The 19,400-nt window shown below is 34.4% G+C and overlaps 1 protein-coding gene across 2 annotated transcripts in view; it reads left to right on the top strand.

Annotated features, from left to right (window-relative positions):
- Positions 1-19,400, top strand: part of PDE10A (phosphodiesterase 10A) — a 339,629-nt gene that overhangs the window by 307,962 nt on the left and 12,267 nt on the right. For both annotated transcript variants that reach the window (XM_048935256.1, XM_048935255.1), the window contains exons 11-19: positions 2,318-2,460; positions 4,581-4,673; positions 5,301-5,487; positions 6,772-6,914; positions 8,792-8,875; positions 11,226-11,376; positions 12,802-12,957; positions 16,247-16,419; positions 18,747-18,858. In XM_048935256.1, the coding sequence (XP_048791213.1) occupies positions 2,318-2,460; positions 4,581-4,673; positions 5,301-5,487; positions 6,772-6,914; positions 8,792-8,875; positions 11,226-11,376; positions 12,802-12,957; positions 16,247-16,419; positions 18,747-18,858 (1,242 nt within the window). The remainder of the gene's footprint in view (positions 1-2,317; positions 2,461-4,580; positions 4,674-5,300; positions 5,488-6,771; positions 6,915-8,791; positions 8,876-11,225; positions 11,377-12,801; positions 12,958-16,246; positions 16,420-18,746; positions 18,859-19,400) is intronic.

Genomic DNA, 19,400 nt, shown 5'->3' with positions numbered 1-19,400 from the left:
AAGTCTCATAAGTAATCACATAACTGTCTCTGACCTGTGCATTTTCTATGGTGTGTTGAAGGTTTTAAAATTGTTATGAAAAGGCTTCTGTTTTTGTTTCAGCTTGTTGTTCCTTTTTCCTAAATTCAATTTTCTACAGATTGCAAAGCACTTAGGAAGAAATTGTCTATAGGAGGTCTAGAGTTCAAACGTTACTTCTGCAGTATTTGTTCTAGCTATTGAGTGAGCTGTTGAAAACACGCTCAGGACATCCATTTAGCTTTGCAAAAGTATCTGCACCCATAGCCAGAGTAACAGTCAGTCAATATTTTATAAAAAACATGGGAAAAAAAACCCAACAAACTTAGAAGAATAAGTCGTCTATTGAAATAGTTAATATTCTTTATTTAATCAATGAATTATAGTAAAGTTAAGAAACGGAATATAATTTTTTAATCATTTTCATATTCTGAATAATTTCCTGAATGGTATCTGCAAATATCTGTGGATTGGTTGCCTGTAGCACATTTTAAGTGTTTACTATATGAATTGTGCTTCTTAGCATTAGTCACATTCGTTAAATAATGCAGTTCTTTTCCTTGATTGTAAATCTTAATCATGTCCCTGGTATTATTACTTCAATCTGCATATTCAAATATATTCACCAACAATACTTCATTGCATACCTTGATCTCCAGAGTGATACTCTTAGGCTAGAATATTCAAAGACCACAGATTAAGAATGCAAACACTGTAAAAGTGGTTTTATTTAGAAACCTGAATTAGTTATGGAAAATACTCTGCAGTGTTTGCCTTATTCTTGTTAATACATAGTCAAGACTTCTGCACGTTCTGAACATTGATTTTTCCAATTCAAATGAACTGTTTAAAAATAGCTTAACATTTAAAGGAACTGGTATGATATAGTGTATGGCATTGAGAACAAATATTGACGTTCTTCCCAACTCTATGATGAGAGGTCTGGTAGAAAACACAACTGGCAGTTAAATATGCTTACTCTTTCCTCATCTTTTCCAACACTTGGCTGCATCCTGATTCTGCATTTTTAACCTGCATACAGGCTCCATTCTGATCTTCCTTTGTAATCTGTAGCAGTTGGCTGTTTCTTGGGCCAATTTGCACATTTATTACCATTTTTGGGAGGAGTGCAATTCTATTATTATGTAGCATCTTCTGTAACTCAGAATGAGGGAAGAACAACAGTAGATTTCACCTCACTATTTCGCTCTTCAGAGACTGCACTAAAATTAGATTTGCTTATATAATAATAAAGATAACAGTACAGGGATTTTTGGATTCTTATCATTTTCATTTACATTAAAATTCCACAGTAAAGTTAATGCTATAAAGACATTCTTGAAAATAGATGCAAGAAGGAAAGCAGAAGTTACCTTTTTCTCAAAGGACCCTTTCTCTTCTTTTTTTGCCCAAGTATACGTTCACTCCTCTGTTTTGAGCAAAGGTACAAAAGGTTTGAGTGGTCAAGACCTTTGCATTTCCTACTTCTCTAAGCAAGCAGTATTTCTCCAAAGTTACTTATTAGTTTGCAGTCTCCCTGACCTTCTCTGTGGTACTTGAGTGGATAATGCCTTGTGGGTTTTACTTAGCTGAAGGGGAACATCTAAGTCCCAGTTTTTGTGCAAGGACTGCCACTAGCATCAGGAGATGGCAGCTATTTCCTGTGCTGTTGTACATGGCAATCCATCATGACACTTCTAATTTTCCTGTGTTTGTTTATTTTTATGTGCCACAAGCACATTAATTTCTTTAGAAATACACACTAGCTTCTCTTTTATGTCCTTCTTCATTGGATATTTGATACCAATATGTTTGCACTGAAGACAAAGAAAAAAAGTCAGAACTATTCTTGAGTATTTGCTATAACCTGTCTATTTAAAATTCATAGAATCGTAGAATTGTCCAGGTTTGAAAAGACCTTAAAGATCCATCAAGTCCAACCGCAACCTAACCATATTACCCTAAATTATGTTAAGGTGAAAAATTTTTAGAAATAGGGAGAATGGTACCGTTCTGAAAAGCATGTGTTGAAATGGAAATGCAGCTAAATAAGAAGGCCTTTTATCTTTTAGCAGATATTCAAACCTCTAAAGAATCCCCTACATTTTACAATGAGAACAATACTATAATTAACAGAGAATACTGAAGAAAAACTACCACATTTGCCATTTGAATTTTGTGCCATTTAAAATATTGCTGTGAAGGTAGATGGTGCTTAAAACAGATTTATTTATCAGATAAGTGACTGAAGTTAAGTTAACCCATGACCATTAACTTTAGTTTTATCTTTTGTCTGTAGATATATGCAAAAAACCTGGTGAATGCAGATAGGTGTGCACTCTTCCAGGTTGACCACAAAAATAAGGAGCTGTATTCAGATCTTTTTGATATTGGAGAAGAAAATGATGGGAAACCTGTTTTTAAGAAGACCAAAGAAATAAGGTGAGAGTAGCTAGCTGAAGAATGCAGTTTCCTTGTAACTAGGGCTTTGCAGGCATTTTGTTACCCAGTCGCTGTGCCTATCTGCAGGTACCCTGACAATACTTGTCATACTGTGATATCATTCCCACCAGGACCCGCCTCCAGAAGGTAGTACTTCTGGGAATGACATTGCAGTGCCATCGAAACAACGTCTCTGAAGCTATAACGTCACTCCTGGAAATGCCGTCTTCCGGAGGCGGTCCTTTTGGAAATCATGTTGGGAAAAAAACAGAGGTGTTCTGAGGTAGGTAAAGGTGCGGGTAAAGGTGCACCTAATCCGTAGATCTACCAGTGTGGGATGACTTTTCCCAAGAGGGTTCCTGAGAGGAATTGAAATTCATGCTATTCAAGCACATCCCAAGCAAGGAAATGCAATTTGTACTTCTCATGGATGGAATAGGCATAGAATCTAGTATGAACTGATCATTGGTTTTGAAGATTTCAGGTTCAGTGTTTTATTCTTAATTTTTCTGAAGTGAATTTAGAGTATTTTAAAACTTTTAAGGAAATGTGATTCTGAAGTATGTTTGAAATGGTGAAATTGATATGTATTTCTGTTTCCTACAAGTGTTAGTCTTTTACGTATTTTCAGTGAAGGAGGCAAAATGTCAAAATAAATGTAGCATTTTTTAGTTTTTAAAAGTGACAATTCTTTGATAGATATGCCTTGAAATTTTTAGAGAGACATGGGTTTTAAACCTGTGGCTTTTTTAGAAAGAATGACTATATATCCTGCACCAAAATTTTATTAAAACACTCAACAGTGAACTTTTTCAGATTTTTTAAAATTCCATCTTTTACTTTTAGAATTCTGGGCCAATGTGGGATGTGATTCATATCATCACTTGAACCCCTTTTGACAAATTTGCACCCACTTATTATGTTGTATGACTGCGAATGGAAGCACTCAAAATTGGTGCAGTTTATATGCCGACAGGCAAGGAGGTGCAGTATGCTAGAGAAGGTGGCCTACTTTAACATGCACTTTTATACTCCTTAATAATTTCTTTTTTGCTTATATCTTTATCTTTCTATATGAAAATTATTGTAACTTTGAATAAGAAGGTATGAACCATTTCAAGAGTGATGTGTACTGAAAGTGATATATAACTTTAGTATCTGTAAAAGAGTGACACTGAGTCAGTCATCAGGAAAGAGCTGAAATTGGTATACTGTTCAAATAATAAGAAATAGAAACTAAACTAAAATCTGGGTGTACAGGATGAAAACTGACAGTTTTGACACTAACATCAGTAAGGGCATGATACTACCCAGGCATGTTTAGATTCAAAAATGTTCCACATATGATTCTAACTTCATATATTTTTCTCCACTAATCATTCTAGGCTTATATTTTATAATTGTTTTATGTCAATTGAGAGTTATTTCTTAGCAATAGAGACTTGTAGACTTTTCTGATTCAACTCCTGAATATGCTTGCTATATTTAATTATCTTGTGGTAATTAGTTATGTAGCTATTGCCATGGTGTTGTTTGAACGTCATGAGATGAAACATGCTACTTATTCTGAAGTGTATATAGCAAATGCTTATGATGTTTAGCTTTGACATTTCCACTGGTCTTCTTTCAAGTTTTTGTTTGTTTGTTTGTTTTTAATCAAATCTATCTGCCCCATGAATAACCAAGTTCTGTATTGTACATGATGTGTCTAAGTTAAAAATAAATATGTAAAAGTGATGATGAAATTGATGTCTTGTAAAGGTAAACACAAGTCATAGGTTTTGTTCAAATGTCGTATTTCTTAGATGCAACCTCCCAGGGTTATTGAAGACATTGAATTTTTGTTACTAAAATGTCTTACCATGGCATATTTTGTTTTCGTCTGCGTATACATAGTATTTTCAGAAAGTTTTCAGAAAACATCTGTCTGAGCATGTGCTTTTTATTTTATTTACTACTAGTTGTCTTCTAGTTTTTTCTCCTAAAAGCATCGGCATGACGCTGCTCAGGAGCAAATGTCTCTTACAGTGCCCAGGACAGACTCCAGCTTTCCAGATAGTTCTTAGTGTGACTAATGCACCTATTTATTTATTTATTTATTTACTTATTTGTGATTGCAGATTTTCTATAGAAAAAGGAATAGCTGGTCAAGTGGCAAGAACTGGGGAAGTCCTTAACATCCCTGATGCCTATGCAGATCCACGCTTTAACAGGTAACATGTTATTCACTAGGGGAGAAAAAACTCACCAAACTGCTATTTCCTACTTACATTTCGTATTAGAGATTCATTCACTGATCTTTGATATTCTGTTAAGGAGCAAACCTATAGATTTCACTTTATATACTTTTACCATTACAGATATTTTAAAGATAAAATAATTTAAAAAAATTATTATTATTTTTTAAAATATATATGTCAGGAGAAGAATTTTATTTTTTCCTGTTATAGATTTTAAGAGTGGAAAAAAAAAAAAAAGAAAATTTTGTTAACAAAGGACATGTGTAAGTACCTAAGCATATTTAATTTAATGAATGATCAAACTGTATAGGTAATAAAGTATTGATTATTTATCCTGCATATGGAAATGAAAGGATTAAGAATGGAAAATGGAAATGAAAGGGTTAAGAAACTATTTCTAAATCTGACTGCGTAGATGGAAATACTTGAAAACTTTTGAGGTGAACTTTATGCATGTACTAATTATGTCTACCTTGACACTATGTCCTATAAATCCTCTTTCCTAGGAAGCAAGCAATTGGTACTAATAAATAATATTGACTCTCTCTCTTTTTTTTTTTTTTTTTCTCCTTTCTTTCTTTCTTTTATTTGGCCCTCTAGAGAAGTAGACCTCTATACAGGCTATACAACCAGAAATATCCTGTGCATGCCTATTGTGAGCCGAGGAAGTGTAATAGGCGTTGTGCAGATGGTGAACAAAATAAGTGGAAGTGCCTTCTCTAAAACTGATGAGAACAACTTTAAAATGTTTGCAGTCTTCTGTGCTTTAGCCTTACACTGTGCTAACGTGAGTTGTTTTCTTTTTTCTACAGTTTTCTAAAATGTTGGTTATAACATAAAGACTTAGAATCTTACTTAAGTAGTTCATCTGCTGTTTCATCTTCCAGACTATTGAAGTGATCCATACATCTATTTCATTGAATTAATAAGGAACAAGGAGTCATTGAATTATTTGCAGAATAGTTGTCCCTTAGTGGACTGGTAGAAATTTGTTTGATGCTTCCTGAAATAATTGTATGCTATGTACTTCCATTTTATACAGCTAAACTGCAAGAGAAGACTGAAAATTGAGTACTATCTTCTGTTGTTTTCCACTAGAAAATATGCTTCTTATTCACCTTCATAAGTTCAGATAATATACTCAGTTATATTATTCATATATATATATATATATATATATTCAGTTTTAGAAATTTAATAGGAGGATGAAGATTGCATGTATTCTCTCTACTCCATAAGCTTGATATTGAAGAATATACGTTGTAAATGTACACATTTAAACGCTGTGATATATAGTTAGGATTTTTAATGCTAGAAAAGGGTGGATAACTACTTTCATGTTTAAACCCCATATTTTCAGAAAAAAAACCTACTATTCATGTAGAAAGTTCAAACAATTGAATGGTCATTGCTATATAAGTATAAAAATGTAATGCAGAATAAATCACTCATATTAATAGGAGGTAAGATAGTGTGTTAGTTAAGCCTGGTAGTTTACATGAAACCATTTTGCATCATACTGCCATTAAACTGAAGAAGCAGATTTTATCTAAATTTACTTAAATCTTATTCCACATGACTCAAGGCAAGTAAAGAGGCCAGCATATAAATTAAATCTGGGGCTATGTGATCATTCTAATGTGTGCAAGTTCACTCATTCTAATAGTGTTTCTTAATATTCAAGAGCACTACTTTTGCTGTGTCCTTCACTTCATAAACCATACAATGTTTGCAATAGCTATGTGAAACTCTGTTAATTACAAAGAGTACTTATTTTTTAGTACCAAACTTCAACATAGAATCATAGAATTACTTGCATTGGAAGGGATCTTCAAGATTTTCCAGTTCCAATCCCCTGGTATGCACAGGGCTGCCACCAACTAGGTGAGGTTGGCCCAGGACACTAACTAACCTGGCCTTGACTGCCTCCAGTGATGTGTAAAGTTGGGCAGCCAGAATCACAAATATTTTTTGTAAATGAATGGTTTAAGAATAAGTGCTTGAATACAGGAAGGAAATGCTTTTTTCCTTGATTGAAATCTCACATTAATGTATGACTTCCCTTTTTCAGATGTACCACAGAATTCGCCATTCAGAGTGTATTTACCGTGTAACAATGGAGAAGCTATCATACCACAGTGTTTGTACTGCAGAAGAGTGGCAAAACCTCATGCACTGTACACTGCCTCCACATATTTATAAAGAAATTGAACTGTAAGTACTTTTTCAATATGCAAACAACTGCAACCAGTATCTGTCTGTGAAAAAAATGGTTTTCCCTAAGTATAGTGGAGGATGTTTAAGGAAGCACTTTTATTGTAGAGCTAACCCAGGATCCTAGGTGTTTATCTATCTAATACCCAGTTAAACTTCTTGACCTATGAACAAAATGTGTTTCTCAAAGGTGTAAAATTACACGTTTTCAGAGTGGTAGCATTTTCCACAGCTATATGTACAGCAGTTACATTAGTTTATATGAAAGCTTTGCAAAGATGAGCTAACTTTCCAGAAGTCCTAAGTCACCAACAGCTCAGAGCCCCAGAGGAGGCTGAATCGGTATATCAATAGTTAAGAACAATAGCATGATGTCACCACTTCTTGTATGTTTTAGAATAAAAGATTCAGCTCCTTCCTGTTTTTTTTTTTCTTTCTTTTTTTTCTGTGTATGTGTTTCATGCCTCTGCCTGTATTTCTTGAAGGAGGGGAAAATGAATACAGATCTCTAAACTTCTGAAGATGATTCAGGACTGCGAATCCCTGGTAGTAGGCTTTAAAGTTAGGGTCTAACTTCAGAGAAGGACTTGCCATCCTTTAGTCTACAGTATCTGAATAGTCTTAGGCTTTCTCTGAAATAAGTTGCTGTTAGACCTCAAGGGTCTGCCAAGTACTGAAGATGTGCTTTTATCTGTGTTAGATTGGTGGTGCTAACAGTGTGACTCATCTGAGCTTTTAAGTCACTGTTTCTGGCAGGACAGTAAATTCTGCTGTAGTGACCGGGTGCCTCAAATCAAAACTTTACAGTTCTGAGTCAGAAAGTCTAAACTGTTTTTCTTAACTTAATCTCTAGAGCTCACTCCTGTCAAGTGCTGAGACTGTAGCCACGATCAAACAAATCATGCAAGCATCCACTTAACAGAGACTATGGTTAAAGTTCATTACATGCTGAAGTGATCTGCTTGAAAGCCAGTGTATTAGCAGCTTGCAGGATTATGCCCTAATATAATCTTACTCTTTGCAATACAGTTTCTTGTACTTTGTTAGATGACATTATATAACCCACCTCCTTACCAAAATGATTTTTACTTTTAAAGATGGCAGGTTTCATTCTAAATTATATTCACATCCTTTTGTTTGAGGGCTCTGAATGCATTTAACCATTTTCCATGCAATTCAGCTGCCTTTAGCTCTCTCGCACCTGCTGTGCTGTTTGATATGCCACATACATGCACAAATGTTTAGCTAGGTTCAGTGGAAAGTAAATAGAAGACTTGTGGCACAGCAGGTGCAGGGAAAGGGGTTAATTAATAATAGAAGGACAAACAGTTCTGCTGGTCATGTCCCTAATGTTAAGTCTAAATGTTGATATTGAGAAGAAATAAATCCTTAGCTCATGAAACATAAAAAACGCTGTATCCAATGCTGGATTTTTTAAGTTTGTGCTCAATTTCTATTAGCCTGTAAATGGTGACTTCAGCAAAATTAGACCAAGTCTCATCAAATTTTTGACAGAAATTATGTGAAAAAAGCCAGTTAATATATTATTAGATACATCATTTACACAGTTCATGGGAGGAAAGTGATTTTAGGAGTCAACACAGATTTTTGTACATTACTTAAACGACAGATTCTTAAATAAATATTTATGTTTCTATGTATTAGGCAAAGCCAAAGGCTAACCAAGATAGTCTCCTTGAACTTACTAGAAATATATTTATCTACACTGCTGGAAGATATAGCCTGTAAAGTCAGTTTTCTATGTATATTCAGAAACAAGTAAATGCTGTCAGATTCACATTATCTAGTTATTTTCACTTGCTTTTAGGAAGAATGAAAGAGCATTTGTTCTCACTAAGGTGAAACTCTCTTCTTAGGTACCACTTTGACATCAGTCCGTATGAGGATGTCTGGCCTGCCATTTTTGTCTACATGGTTCACCAGTCCTGTGGGACGGCCTGGTATGAACTATATGATTTATTGCTTTAACTCCATTACTTATGGTTTTATTTATTTTGAAATGTTAAGTTCATTATTTTCTCATGCAGCATCTTCAACTCCTTTGGAGCTTATTTGCTTTGCCTGATCTGTACAGGACTGTGAAAAGCAAACTAAACTTCTTGCCCTAGCTTCTTGGTCTTTAATTCTTACTATTTGTGAACAGCAAGGTGAAAGAACTCATGATATTGTCTGAACAGTTGTCCTTCCTATACGTAGAAGTATTGTTTGGTTCTGAGTTGAAATTGGTTTCTTTTGCTTTTCAGTCTGAGGGTTGTGAAGATATTAAAGGTACTCTTGTTAAAATCAATTATCAGCATAATTGTGCTTTAATTATGGAAGTGAGCAATTTCAGAATTAAAAGTCATTTTGTTTACTGTCCTTTCTCTCAGTATCTGTTACCATTGCCAACATCAGCAGTCCCTTGACCAAGTATATTCCCATTGCTTAGGGAAAGGAACTTCATCACATTGTGGAAAAATTTATAAATAGGCAGTTGAGAAGGGAAGTATTTTCCTGCAAAACTACATTTATTGGTGGCTGTTTCATCTTAATAACTAGGTGAATTTCCATGTCCTCAAAGCATAAATATTGTCAAACCTTTCTCTTCTCTTCAATACTGCAAAGTGGATGATTGGTCTAAGTGTAGTTCTGTACTGCTCAATATAATTAGGTTATTTCCATTCCTGAAAGAATGGCTGGGATTCAAGATTTGGGTTCAAGTTTTCATTTCTATTTTTTGCCTCTATCATTATTGCTTTTTCAAGGTGTAACTTTGATGGGAAAGAATTGCTATCTACATATTTTTTCAAATGAGTCTCAAATCTCACATACAAAATTAAAAAAAAACAAAAGTGAGAAACATTTGAAGATGAGACTGTTGGGACTGATAGACTTGTATTTAATTTCTGAAGTAACAAATAACCTCAGCTGTCCATAAAGGACTTCAAGAACCTTGCAGCTGTTTTAGGACTAAAATTTGATTTCAATTATATTGAAGAGATTGTTCCTTTAACACCTTAATACACTTGTGTAATCTGTAACTGTCTTGCACAGGGAGGATTTTTTTTTTAAGAAAGATTGTTGATACTCATTACGATTTCTGTTCTCTCATGAAACAGTAATCTTTTACTACTTTAATAATCCATACAAAATGAAGTTTTGGAGGAAGTAGTAGTAGTCTACATTGAGGTAACATTGGTAATGATTTTCTCTTTGGCTTCAGTTGTTCTATTGAATAGATATTGGATGGATATTGTATGCAGTTGAAAGCAACTAGTGTGATTTTGTGAGTTGTGATGCAGTGTTTTAAACAGTAATTTTAACAATTACATCAGAGGTGTCTGACTTAACTTTCTGGAATGAAAAGTTAACTCTAAAGCTATTTTTTAAACACTATGCCTCTATTTTTACTAATATCATGTTCAGGCTAAAGCAGAAGAATAATTACCTTTCTCAGCACGTAAACATAGAAATATATTTTCTCTAACTAGATCTGCATAGTAAATTTGTGTTCACGGTTTTACCTGATAAACTAGAGATATCCAGCTTTACTTTCTCAGCTCACATACACTACATTAATACTCCTTCCATGAGATATACAAGAAATAATGAAAACATAAATCTGTAAACAAAAGGAATTCTTTCTTTTCAAATGCTGTATAGAGCTCTGATACTGCGGGATATAACTCTTGGAAGTGTTCTTAAGCCACATAAGCCAAGCATAACTATTATTTAACTACTTTGTAATATTACTTTAATGAAAATATTTTTGATTTTGCTTGCATATGTTAATATAGCAAGAAGATAAAAAAAAAAATCATTTATAATGATATCATGTGATGAAAATGGAGAAACACTGAAATGTTTTGTTTTGTTATGTTTTTTCCATTATGTCATTATGGAGAATCTTTATATCTTTTATTCAAAACAATTTTTGTATTGGCACTTCACTGAAATGTTGTTTTAAACAAGAATATTTCTTCAATGTTTTTGCATAAAATCTTCTAGTTTCATGTTTTGAAAATATTTTACAGTTAGATTATTAGACAGTTTTGATATTTTATAGGCTGAATAAGAAACCTTCAAGTGATTTTTCTTTATCTAAGTTTATGTAATTGTTTTGCCTGAACTGGATGCCTTGACCTGTGAGTTTTGTCAAGCATCTGCACGTTTTTGTCCTTACCAAAACTTGAATGCTCTCATAATCATTTCTTCCCAGCAAGGAATAAATGCAAGAACATCTTTTCCTACTCTGTTCCTTATTTTTTCCATTCTTATTTCTCATCTCTCACCAAACTGATTTCTTTCTAGCTTTGAACTTGAAAAGCTCTGCCGATTTACTATGTCTGTGAAGAAGAACTATCGTCGTGTGCCCTATCACAACTGGAAGCATGCAGTTACAGTTGCACATTGCATGTATGCCATACTTCAGAACAACCAGGGGCTCTTCACTGATCTAGAGGTAGGTGTGATGACTGTATCAGTTACTAGATCTCTTTAAGAAGTACTGACTATCTTATATGATCTTCTGTGCTTGAGTTTTCCTGTCAGCTTAGGATATAAAGGATCTCATGATTTCTGCAGAGGAGTTGATGTGAGCAGGGAGCTTAAGGAAGGAGAATTCTTCAAAGTCTGTTTCCTTCACAGCAGTAGCAGAATTGCTGTCTCTGTTTATATTTTAATGTTCTCCCTGTTCATCCACAACCATGATCTTTATTTTAATCATTCAATTAACTGTCAGATCTGCACTGAGAGGAAGGAAACACCTTGAATCTTGAACTCTGGGAGATCTGTGAGATTCTGTGTAGGAGAACAATTGAGAAGGGCTTCGTGTCACAGAGATAGTTGGCATATATGAGTAAAGGAGTAGAAAGGGTGGAAGGAAAGTGGTTGTCTGTGTTTAGTCACTGATTAACTTATATAAAAGTTTTCTTTTGTGTGCGTGTGTGTGTGTGCATCTTTTTTAAGATAGTTGCAAGGAGTTCAGAAAAATAAAAATATATATACCTTAATTAGATCACTGTGAAAGTTCTGGTAATAAAACAGAAGGCTTATATGGTTAGGTGTTAAGACACACTATAAAGAGAGGCTGATTGTTTTTTGCCTATATTGCTGTAGGTGCAGCTGAGAGTGATGTTTATTATAAATGCTGCCTGAAACTTCCAGGCTGGAAGAACCTGTTTTAGGCTGTGTATAATTTTGCTGAATACTGACCACTTGACTTGTAATTTCCAAGATTCCAGGCTTCATCTGGCTAATAGATTCATTTGGGAAAATTTCAGTCAAAATTGTTTACTAGAAGTATGTTTGGAAAAAACATGTTCTTGTTCAGCATATAAATATAATATAAAATTAAATAAAGTCCAGTTGAAAATGTTTTAGTGAATTCTGCTTTAAAAAAGGTCTTGAAAGGTCTCTGCAGTAAGAAAGAGGCATATGCCAGGCTCATACTGTAAGTCAGCAAAATTATGAAAGTTTGAAAAAATTATGTTCCTTTAAAAACAAAAATCTGCAGATTTGCACAACTGGAGAATATTTAAAGGCCTCTTAACTTCCAGTGCTAACCAAGTAGTTGCGTAGTAGTGCTTAAAGCCAGCAAAGTACGCAAGAAACTGCTCAAGTTCCTTCCTGAAGCAGAACCCCTCCAATAACGTGATTGTGAAATAATGTTTTCTAACTTAAAATGTATCAAAAGGTCTGAATTTCAGACAGAAGATTTTAATTCTGTATTTCCTCACTTCTTTGTTTCTTGAAATTTTGAACACTGCTGTGCACTATTTAAAGGCAGTGTAATACTAGTCCAACGTTTACAAGTATTTTGTGAAGACAGTGACATCTAGGGGCGGAATTAGTTTTCTTGTTCATCTCTTTTTTTTTTTCTTTTTAGCGGAAAGGTCTTTTAGTTGCATGCCTATGTCATGACCTGGATCACAGAGGTTACAGCAACAGCTACCTTCAGAAGTTTGATCACCCGCTAGCTGCTCTCTATTCCACATCAACGATGGAACAGCACCACTTCTCACAAACTGTGTCCATCCTGCAGGTAGGGTTAATGTGTCTTCTGTGCAGTAGTGTCCAGTGGTGAATATATGAGTCACATCATTACCAAGTAGATTTTATAAAGCATGCTTAATTTACTTTCTGGATCGTAGTGCTCATCTGGAAGTACAGACAAGATTTGCCTTGATTTATTACAGCAATCTAAGGTCCCAAGCATTCAATATTAGCAAGCCAAGCCGTCAGTAATAGTGCAAAACATAGCTTTTCCAAAATCTTGATATTACAAAAATACTGTGCATTTTAAGGTCTTTATTAATGATCTTCCTCTGGATATAATAGCTTCTGGGTCAGGGAGGATTTCCCTTACAACCGTATGCAGTGGGAACTTCAAAAATGGGAACAGTCACAATTCAAAAATGAAAATGAGTTTCTCGCTTAGTTATATATTTTCAGTAGAATGTGTTTCAACAATGTCTTCAACTGTCCTGAAATTCTGAATAAAAGTTAAAGACCTGACAAACATTTGTATGAGAAGCTTAAAAACCTGCTGTAATAAATTCCATGAACGTTAAATGTGTGGCATGAAGTGTGTCTTTACCTAGAAGCAAATGGTAATTTTGCACGCATGAAAAGTTTAAGCCTATTTTATTATGTTATGATGTACTCTTTTGTTCTTCAGCAATTGCGAAAAAAGACCAGTAAGGTAATATTCTGTGATAGCTCAACTATAAGGTAAAGTATCTGCATGTTTAATTAACAGAAAGCTAGAAGAAAGCATGCAGATACATTTTGGGAAATCAAAGTGTGTTGCTGACACACAGATGTTTTCTCCTTGGTGAAAAAACTGTTCACGTTCAATTTGAGGATAAAACTCTCACCTATGAAACAGCTGCCAGTGCATAATGTACTTGTGCTGGCTGTTTTTCCTTTACTGTGCACATGCCCAATGCATAGCCTAGCCATGCTACTGATTCTGCTAACTAATTCATTGTTAACTTCTCTTTCTTTCTGATCTTTCAGGGGGAAGATATTTATTTTCTTAAATATCTAATCACCTTTTAGGATTATACGTATTCTGTATTATATTCAGAAGCACATCTTGTGATTATGGTTTTAGGTATCATATACATTTCATCAGGGAATGGAAGCTTTATCTCTGAATATTCCTCCATGTGTGAGGATGTAATTGAATCCTTCAGTGGTGGTATGGCATTAGTTTTTTAGTATTCATTCTTCATGTGTTTGTGCACAGTAGTCCTCAGTCCAGTAACATTTCTCGGTCACACTGTGGCTATATGAAGCAGAATTCAGTAATTCTTTAGTGAACATTTTGCATTTATACTGCAGAAATGCAATGGAAGTTGCATTTACCAAAAAAAATGGGGAATCTTTGGCCTCTCTGCTGCCTCTTATCCTTGTCTGTCACAGCCAGCTGAGTGTGAGGACAGACAGATAAGTATTCAGGTCTCTAGAGTAGCTCAGCTACTGACTGCCCAAGTGATCACAGGTAATGTTTAGAAGTACAGGCATAGCAGATCAGCTTTTTGGACTTGTTTTGATATTGAATCAAATAGCTTTTCTGTTTACTTACGAAACTGTTACAGAAGAAAGGAAAAAAAAAACCTGAAACATAAAAAAAAAAAAAAAAAGAAAGAAAGAAAACCAAGTAGTCCTTCAGGGTTTATCTTAATGAGTTTTAATTTTATGCTAATAACCTGCAATAGTTTTCACTTGAACCTTTATAGCCACTTTGTTCATTCACTTGTATTTCTGGTTTATGCCATAACTTACAAATATGGAAGATTCCATTCACTAGCTCTTGCTCAATGGGGAAGGAATAAATTCTTAGGAGCTATACTTTACATGTACTATGCAAAAGCCTATAACATGCTCAGAACCAGCAGCTTTCATTTGTACTTAATGACAACAGTGTTTTCTAGTACAATGAACAGGAGCTGTCACAGTGGTCTTCCCCGTGTCACAGTTTCTAAAGCCTAGATAAAAGTCATAGATCCAAGTCTAGCATAATTTAAGTTTCAAGGCACATACTGTGTACTTATGGATTAGGTAGCACATCTGGGGAGGAAAACTCCAAAACCCCAAATCATGAAAATAAATAGTAGTCATTTCCTTGTCCCAAACTGTTGATGATGGGTTAACATGTTCTGAATTTTTTATTTTTTTTTAACGTTGTGTACTGTGGCTCAGACAGCTGTCAAAGGAGCATTAAGAAAGACAGATAGAGTGCATTTTCTATTTGTTATTCAGAACAAATCTTCTTGTCCAAGTAAAAAATGTTGGAAAACGACATTTATGTTCTGAATGGTGAAAGAAACCAAGTCTATTTGTGCCACAGAGGAATTATTTTGAACAAATTATGTAAATGCTTGACAAGTCAGGGAAACATTTGATGAGCTTCAACTTGAATGCCAATTAAATGTCAAAACACATCTGCATTTGATATATTTTAATCATATTTTGTATTTGTGAATGTCCACACCTTGACACGACTGGCTCATTCTTTTGTATTTTTGTGTTTCCTCTCAACAGTAGGGAAGACTTTTGACAAGTTGCTTTCAAAAGCTTAGAAAAAGTGAACGCTGTTGACTTGACTTAAAATGTGATACGAAGCTGTGAACAGTCACAGTACATGGATATTGTCAGTTAAAAGTGAAATAATATATGGTGGAAACTGAAAAGGAATGACAGCGATATGTTGCCAGAGCCTCCATAGTGCAAAATGTTTTCTTTAGTTTGTAAGTCAGTCAACTTCAGGTTGAATAAAGCAGGTTTTTTTTTTCCTCTGTAATTAAGCTTACTTCTAAAGAGAACATTTTATCAGTAAATGCAATAATTGTAGGCACGTTTCATTTGCAGCTCTCTGAAACCAAGATTATCTTAGAGCATTAACTTGGCTATTTCATTGTCTGTAGTACTTGTTATGCAATATCAAAAATGGTTCTTCAAAGTGAATCAGGCATTCATTTTACCAGCTTGACAATGAAGTAGTCTGGATCAGGATTAAATCACAAGTTCCCAGGCTTATACTATTAGGAAATACTGTATATACAGTGCTCATAAATTATAGCAGAAAAAATCTAGCATTTTTCTCTATTAATATCTTCAGGCTTCAGAAGGAGCAGTCCCAAAATCAAATCAGTGGTTTAGTCATAGTTTCATGAGACCATTTAAAAAGCGAAGATAAAAATGGGAATTTGCAACAAAAATTGTTATTGGTTGTAAAACTGTTGTAACCTGTCTGGTGAAGTAAAGACTGAAATCATCGCAGAATTAGAGCTTGTGCTTTTTATTGGTTTTTTACTTTTTCATAGCTGGAAGGGCACAATGTCTTTTCCAATCTGAGCTCCAGTGAATATGAGCAAGTACTTGAGATCATCCGGAAAGCCATCATTGCCACGGACCTTGCCCTGTATTTTGGAAATAGAAAACAGCTCGAAGAACTACATCAGGCAGGAGCATTAAACCTTAAGAACCAAGCACACAGGTAAAGTGACAGACCAGAATTTGTTCATCAGGGCGTTAATCCTGGTGCACGTTATTTCATTTGGATTTCTTCTGCATAGTTCACTAACAGCTTATCAGCAGTAGAAAGATAGTGCACAGGCAGTTAATTGGTGGGAGAAAAATGAAGTGCAATAATTGTTATTTGTTGTATCATTCCTCTTTTTTTATTTTATTTTTAAGCATGTTTTTTGAAAGATTGTTCCCTACTAGAAGCAAAGTTGTTTTTACTTAATCATTGGATGGGAAAAAAATCTCTTAGCTTCTCCATAAAGCACTAACAAACCCAAAACATAATTTAATTGCCAGCTCAGCTTCTGATTTCACATAACATTCTAACTTGATGAACCAGTTGACTCTAGAAGAAATCCAAGCCAAACAGAGAAATAAGAGAACTGTATTTTATTCTTTGTGAATTAAGATAGCCCTAAGTTTTAAAACTACACAAAATATGCATATATTGATGTTCGTGTATACATAGCTCTTTTGATCCATAAAAATGGAACATAGTATATCCTGAATGACAGATATGTCCCATAACAAGGTTGATTAAAATGTTCATACAGCACTACCATACTCCCTTCATTGCCGCTGTACTGGAAAATTGGTGGATCTTGTCTTGAACTAAGGCATAGCAAAATTAGAAAGGTGATACAGCAAGATATTAAGTCATATTTCTGATTTCGTTTTGAGAGGAGCTTCAATGCTTGGATCTCCTTTAACTATCTGAGGGATTTTACAAGTTTTGGCAGTAGTTTTTAATAAATTATCACAACACTGTTGGAAGTGCTTTTATTAAAAGCTTAACTCACAGTATGAAATTGAAGTTAATTGAGCTTGAAAAAACATCAGTATCTCAAAAAAGACAAAGGTATAGTAGAATAGCTTATGATGAATATTGAACTTCGGGGCTATAAAGTTGGAATAGGCAACCTTTTAGACTATGATTGAATATTCTATTATATTTTTTATCCTACCTGCTCCCTTAGAGCATATTCAGTGCAAAATCATACACCCTGTAATATGACATTAGTTTGTAATACAGCTAAATAATCTGTGCCTTTTAGTTTCTATCTTAGAGCAAAAGAAGTCATGCACACTAGATTGCTAAATTTGGCTTTTATGTGTGTGATTAATCCTCATTTATAATGCAGGGAAATTACAGTTTGTCATTTATCTATTAATTATATTGTGAAGATGTGCATTTTCTATGGTAACAAGTCTGTTCACACAGCTTCTATGACTGCTGTCATATTGGTGTGAAAGTTAGCAAATTATTTGTTCTTTACGTGTAACACACATTGACAAAGATGCAGGTGTCCTTAAGTGCCATCTTAACTACTCCAGAAGTTGGAAATCACATTAATTAATTCATTTTTGTGACAGTTTTCTTTATACAACTTAGACTTAAGCACTGTATATCTAAGGAATAGAAGACAAGTGTTAGAAAATAGTTTTAAAAAATTTTGTGTGTTTTATGCCAATAAGCTTCACAGTCCTGTGGATCTTGTTCAATTAGTCTGTGAAGAGGCTAGTCAGTGTAGAGGACAGAGTGATGTGTGGAAATCTTGTTCTGTTGGGTGTGGAATTCATTCCAGTAAAGCAGCAACTTTTAAAGCGGCTTAGTTGTACTCTGATGACTTCAGTATCGGGGCTGTTGTGGAGACCTCACTTTCTATAGCTCCAATATTTCTTTAGCAGAGCTTGCATTTAGATCAACTACATCTGATCCAATGTTTTCTAAGACAGATCTTGAGTAATTTTTTCAGACAGAAATTGAGTTAAACAATCCAGACACTAGCTGTTGCCAGAAGTAGGATCATTGACAAAATACTTTTGAGAAGAAGCGAAGGAATAAGTGAGAGCTTACCTGTAAATGGGGCTCCTTGAGAGAGACTTAGAACTAGTGTTTCCCCTTTTTGGAATATGTGTTCATTTCACTTGAAAAAATGGAAAGAAATACAGCAACAGGATATGCTGTCTTTCTTTCTGTAGACTTGTACTTCATTTTCAGAAAATGAGGAAGGTGTAGAAGTTTCTTAACAGGCATTCTTGTGTACATTCCTGTGAATGTAATTATATGGAGGATAGTCTGTGAATTCTGGTTGCAAGAAATATTGTGACATTATAGAGAATATACAATTTTTGTGATGCCTTACTAATAGATCATAAGTGGAGAAGGAAAGAAGGTGGGAAATATTTTGTAGTGTTTTTACCTTATTGCAGATGGAACTGAGGAAGGGAAAATAGAAACTTGGAATATGGTAATTAAGCCTTTACCAAACTTAGTTTACTCTTATTTTATTCTAGAGACAGAGTGATTGGACTGATGATGACTGCTTGTGATTTGTGTTCTGTAACAAAACTGTGGCCAGTTACCAGACTGACAGCCAATGACATATATGCTGAGTTCTGGGCTGAGGTATGTGTGTTTCTTTTGTTTTATCTCCTCTATTTACAAATGAAAATATTTGGGAGGAAAATTAAAAACAAGAAATTTGCCACAGATATCTTAACATATTAAAGGGTGTTCTTTGATGCATGCTTTTGTGTTTGTTTTTTTTTTTAATTTACTTAGACACTTTATGAAGATCTAAATTAGCTTTCTGATTTTCAAGCAGTAATTTTTCTTTCTGTTAAAAATGAATTTGGGAAGTATATTCTAACATACATTGACTTAGCAACAGAATATACAAGAAAATCTCTACCTTGTTTTGAGTTTAAGGTGAAGGACCTATTTCTGGAGAGAAATCCAAAATATGAAAACAGCTTCCAGGCCAGCTGCCTTAAAACACACTCTGATAAAGCTACAATATGAATCCAAGAAGTGCTAAAGCAAATTTGACAAACCTTAATTTTTTTCTGATCTCAGTGTTTGGAAATTTGTGAGCCAGATCAACAACTGGGCCTCAGAGAAGGCAAGCTGATTTTTAGTATATTGAAAATTACTCCACAGATAAGGTG

This window comes from Lagopus muta, chromosome 2, assembly GCF_023343835.1.
Source record: "Lagopus muta isolate bLagMut1 chromosome 2, bLagMut1 primary, whole genome shotgun sequence".
In the NCBI taxonomy this organism is placed as follows: Eukaryota; Metazoa; Chordata; class Aves; order Galliformes; family Phasianidae; genus Lagopus; species Lagopus muta.
Note: the sequence above shows the minus strand (reverse complement) of the source record. Positions and strands in the feature narration are given on the sequence as shown.